At 45.1% G+C, this 5,280-nt stretch overlaps 1 protein-coding gene across 1 annotated transcript; it reads right to left on the reverse strand.

Annotated features, from left to right (window-relative positions):
- Positions 1-653: 653 nt before the first annotated feature.
- Positions 654-1,626, reverse strand: LOC115557611 (uncharacterized). The gene is made up of 3 exons (XM_030375550.1): positions 1,517-1,626; positions 1,379-1,434; positions 654-1,266 (listed from the first exon to the last, which is right to left on the reverse strand). Exons 1-3 carry the CDS (start codon positions 1,543-1,545, stop codon positions 713-715), a joined length of 639 nt encoding a protein of 212 aa, XP_030231410.1. The 5' UTR covers positions 1,546-1,626; the 3' UTR covers positions 654-712.
- Between the last annotated feature and the right edge of the window lie 3,654 nt (positions 1,627-5,280).

Below are 5,280 nucleotides of genomic sequence, written 5' to 3' on the forward strand. Positions count from 1 at the left end.
GGGAGATTAATGAGTTTAACCAATGCTAGCATATTGCAAGAAAATGTGAGGGCTAGTTCAAGACTGGAAGACCAGTTCTGTTTAACTTGTATTTTGAAGTGTTTAAGTTAAAACCAATAAGCTTTTAGGTGTCCCAATGGTGACACATTTACCTCAGTTTAGTCCCCAGAGCACTCGTTTCCTCACTTTACAGGGGAAATCCGTCAACAATAGTGAGCACCAGCGGCCGGAATTATTTGATCTATACTGCCACCTAGCGGTAATCCATTTAAACAAAGAGTCTCTAGTTCTGTGTGGGTTCAAGCATCCAAACTTGCCTCTTAATTAGGTTCACAGGATGTAATTGGATTATGGATACCTATTGTTATTGTTGCGTTTAAGCCTGCAGAGATTTGTACAGCCAAGGAGGAAGAGGATTTAGAGGAGAGAGCAGTTAAAATTATGGTCAGACACAGGGAACGGGGTTACAGAGAGAGCAGAGTTACCGCAGGACCTCGTGAATATAAGGTCAAGTTGGTTCTCCTTGGGTACTTGCAATACCCAAGGAGTTGGATCCAGGATAATGTTTGTTCAATGGACACCAAAGCACAGTGCTTCATGCACATCTTAGCAATGCTAAACTTGGCAACCTGTATTAAAGCAAAGGAAACTAATTCCGAAAGCAAAGATTTATTCATATACAGCCATTAGAAATGAAAGACATTGCAGTTGATCAGTAGTCACCCTTCCCAGGCTGTCTTGGATCAGCTGGCCCTCCCTCACCATTTCCCATTCCATAACTGTTAGAGACCAACGCGTCAGCAGAGGCGACCATAGGCTCTCCGGGGTTGTATCTGGTTAGGAAGAAGGCCTGTCTGCCTTGCTGGTAGCGTGACCCGGAACTGAAGTGGTAGACCGGCTCCAGGTCAGAGACGTCGCTCAACACGGGCTCTTCCTCAGGTTCCTCCAGCTCCTGGTCCATGGGGGCGACAAGCTCCTCAGGGTAGCCTTCAGGAACAGGGTACTGAGCATCACTACCAGAGTCCATCGCACCGCTCTTGGCCCAGCCAGAGTCGCCAGCATCCATATTGGAGCCATCATTTGAGTAGACCCCGTCATCAGCCTTTGAGTCACTGTTCTGCTGGGACCAAGTGGAAGGCGCTCTTCCAATGTAATCTTGCGGTGTGCTGCCATAAGTATACACCGAGCCGGCTTGACCAACAGGATAAGTAGAGCGAGGACTGCTGAAGTCACTCCATGCTGGTGAAGGATTGTTTGAGCCAAAACCTAAAAGGGGACCACATTAACCCATTAATGTTGCTCTTCCCTACAACCCTATTGCTTGTTAGTTACTTGAGAGTTAAGTTTGTAAAGAAAGTAAGTCGTAAGTAAGTCGTACCTTTATCTACTGGTAGCGATAATATACACCCAATCAGACACAATATCCAGGTTGACCTGAGAATAGAGTAAGAGTAAGTCAGGTGATTTCACAATTAAGTGTAGTTTCTTCACATTCAAGTTTCAATATTAACATTACCTCAAAGAGATTGAACAAGGAACATGCATGTCGTTTTTTTTCAGGTGTTGCTGGGTTTTGCTCTACAAACCAATTGCCAGGCCCTGTAAACTAAATACCTCTCAGAAGTAACGGTGGTTCTTTTAAAGGATTGTTCACTCCAGTTCCATCGATTACTGATTAACCACATCTGTTGACCATCAGCAGCCACAGGAGCCTGGAGGAGTGAGGAGGGGATCGGGTCCAGCGGTGGCGTGGTCAGACAAAACTACTCTGTTGACATCTTCGGAGGTGAGAGGGACAAGGTGGGTAAAACATGTAGGGATATGGGGAGGGAGGATGGTGGCAGGGGTAAAAGAGGAGATGAAGTCCTTCACCTTCTGGGTAAAGTAGGTAACAAAGCCCTCAGCTGTGAGTGAGGAAGGAAGGGGAGGGGTGACGAGGAAAAATAACATGGAAATCAGTTTCCTGGGTTTGGAGGCGGAGGGGTTGATTTTGGTCAGGCAGAAGGCAGATTTGGCTGTTGATATAATGGAGGTGAAGGCAGTGAGAGAGATCACAGGACAGTGTGATCTCTTCCATTTCCTTGTCAAACACAACTGCCCAATTCCTCATGCTGAACATGTTTGCCCCTTGGACACATAATGTCCGTAAGGATAGATTTAATTGAACCTTTTCACCTAAAAGTCTTTCAAATAAAGCAATTATTCATTATTTAAGGGAAGGTATCTCACAATTCACTGACATTCAATTTCCAAATTATGAAATGGAGATACAAAAAGAAATGATACCCAAGCTGCATTAATGGCTACTCTGCTGTGGAGGAGCCTATTAAAGTGTCATTTAGTGAGACAGCCTCAAGGTGAAGCCATGAAAGAGCCTTTCCACTCCACAAAGAGGTTAGGCTCTACCCCATCCAGCAGATGGTGGGAGAGGATTGGGCAACCACGTCCCTGTCAGGGGCTAAAGGAACTCCTGGACCCACCCTTCCACCCACATCGCCAACTGGTGACAACTCACCAACATTGACAATTATTTCAGCAGTAGGCTGACCATATACAGTCACACAATAATTAAATGTCACCCTGAACTCCCATACACAGTATGTTACTCTTTGTTTAATTATGCAGTCCCTCAAATGTTTTAACTCTACTTTATGATCTAATAGGTAGTTACCAGAAAAAAGCAAAATGATGACAGTGACACCAAGTCAAAACATAACAACAATAACAAGTAGTAAGTTAAGAGTTTATTGTTTATCTTATATTATTATTATTGTTTATTGTTTACTCTTTACTTTTTTGTTTTACTTTTTATAGTTATCCAAGAGTTTATTGTTTATCTTATATTGTATATTGTATATAATTTAATATTGTGTTGTGTTTCTTTCTGTAAACTACTGGACAATCAATTTCCTTGAGGGAGTCATCCCAAAAGGATCAATAAAGCCTAATCTAATCTAATCTAATCTAATCTAATCTAATCTAATCTAGTTACACAGAAAGCATGGAAATGGAAATATCAAATCGATTATTAAGTTATGTTTGTCTAGCTGATACAACTAAGACATCACATCCTTTCTATGCAATACTAAATATCATAAGGAATATACATAACCATGCAACAAACATGCAACCAAATTGCCAGACAGTGAGTGATTACCAAAATGTGTCAAAAAAACGACTCAGACATGTCCTTTTTTACTTATTCCTTGTTCTACTTTTGACGCATATCAATATCATACACATGTGGTCGTATCATCAAGGTGTATACAATTATGGTGGTCATTCTACCTAAATTGTAGTTTTTGAAACTGGCTCTGGCTAAGTTGGAAAGTCATTTCATACAGTCCATTTGAGAAGGAGTGGAAGTGAATATCAGGCAAAATCTCTCATTTTTGAAAATGACTTTGAATGAGGTCAATCAGTTTATCCCCCCCCCCCCCCCTCAACAATCGCTCCCCCCCCCCCCCCCCCCGTCCCCCCCCGTCAACAATCCTCTGCCTAGGGCCCCCACACTACCTAGAATCGCCCCTGGTCGTCCATGTTGCCGACCCTCTGAGACCCTTTGATTGATTGACTGCTGACCTGGTGCCACCGGTCATGACGTAATAATGTTGATGTGAAGTTACATGAGCTGAGTATTGTGTTTTATTTTGTAAATTGACCGGATGCTCTATGGCTTTTACTTTTTTCACTTCCTGCCCTGCTCGATCTGCTCTGTTGAAATTGACGCGGTTTAGCAGCGGCTCGCGGCAAAAATAGAAGTGCGACGGAAAGATAGCGCCGCGGCTCGTCACGCGAGAAGGGTCTATGGCGTCACATTAGTGCCATAATTCACTAATGTGATAAAAGATGCATTCGGGCGTATTACATTATTCCACACGCGCAGATATTAACTGCGAGCGCGCAAATGATCTCTGCGCGCGCAAAACAGCCTCTCGCGCGCGCAAATTACCTCAGCGCGCGCAAAACAGCCTCTCGCGCGCGCAAATTACCTCAGCGCGCGCAAAACCTCTCGCGAAAGATGTTTTTACGCTCTCGCTCGAATTTAATTTTGGCACTATGGGGGAGGGAACCAAGGCAGGGCGATACGTGAAACGGCCAAACGTGATTGGCCGTTTCTGAAGCGCGATATTTGATTGACAGCCCTCCTCACATTCAATTCTGAATTGTACAGTAAATGGCTGAACGTATTGTAACTCCCGATTCTATGAGTATAGGCGCAGCCTTTGAAGTGTCGGCCTCATTGTCCTTTAAATAGCTGAAGAAAAGCTGTTTATTGGGAGCAGAACGTCCGCCGGCGCCCGACTATATCTGCGAAATGCGGACGTCGTTGAGGCACGCCGCACGCGGACGTTATTGAGGCCCACGCTGTTGGTGGTCGGGGATTACAAATTTTCAGTGCTACGGCTCACGCCTAGGGATAACCCAATATCGATAGCCTTAAAAGGCTGCCCCTATACTCATAGAATCTAGAGTTACAATAAGTAACTATCGTTTCAGCCATTAACTGTACAATTCAGAATTGAATGAGAGGAGAGCTGAGGAGGGCTGTCAATCAAATATCGCGCTTCAGAAACAGCCAATCATAGGAAAGCCCGCCCTGCCTTGGTTCCCTCCCCCATAGTGCCAAAATTAAATTCGAGCGAGAGCGTAAAAACATCTTTCGCGAGAGGTTTTGCGCGCGCTGAGGTAATTTGCGCGCGCGAGAGGCTGTTTTGCGCGCGCTGAGGTAATTTGCGCGTGCGAGAGGCTGTTTTGCGCGCGCAGAGATCATTTGCGCGCTCGCAGTTAATATCTACGCGTGTGGAATAATGTAATACGCCCGAATGCATCTTTTACACGTTAGTGCATTATGGCACTAATGTGACGCCATAAGAGTCCAGCTGCAGGTTTGGGCGTTTCCGTCATGACACAAGAACGCCCTTTAAGCGTTCCTGGTAGCGTTTCTTCGACCAATCACGAGGTGTTTCGAAAGGCATACTGGGTTTCGCAAGGCATACTGCGAAGCACAGTCGCAAGGCATACTATGCTTTCCTTCCTTAAAGCTATACTGTACGATGTGCGAGAGCTAGCATGATTTGAAATTAGCTTCTCTTCGGAGTTCCGTTTAACTCCTCCCCCACCCTTCAGGACTCCCTGCCCCCACCCTTCGACACAGAGCCGTGCACGAGCGCTGCTGCTGCTTACGGCTTACTTCAACGGCAACCATTGCGTCACTTTTCAGGCCATTCAACTCCCTCAGCTGTCGCCATCGCTGAAAAGCTAATCCAATATTTATTC

Source organism: Gadus morhua, chromosome 13 (assembly GCF_902167405.1).
Source record: "Gadus morhua chromosome 13, gadMor3.0, whole genome shotgun sequence".
Lineage (NCBI taxonomy): Eukaryota > Metazoa > Chordata > Actinopteri > Gadiformes > Gadidae > Gadus > Gadus morhua.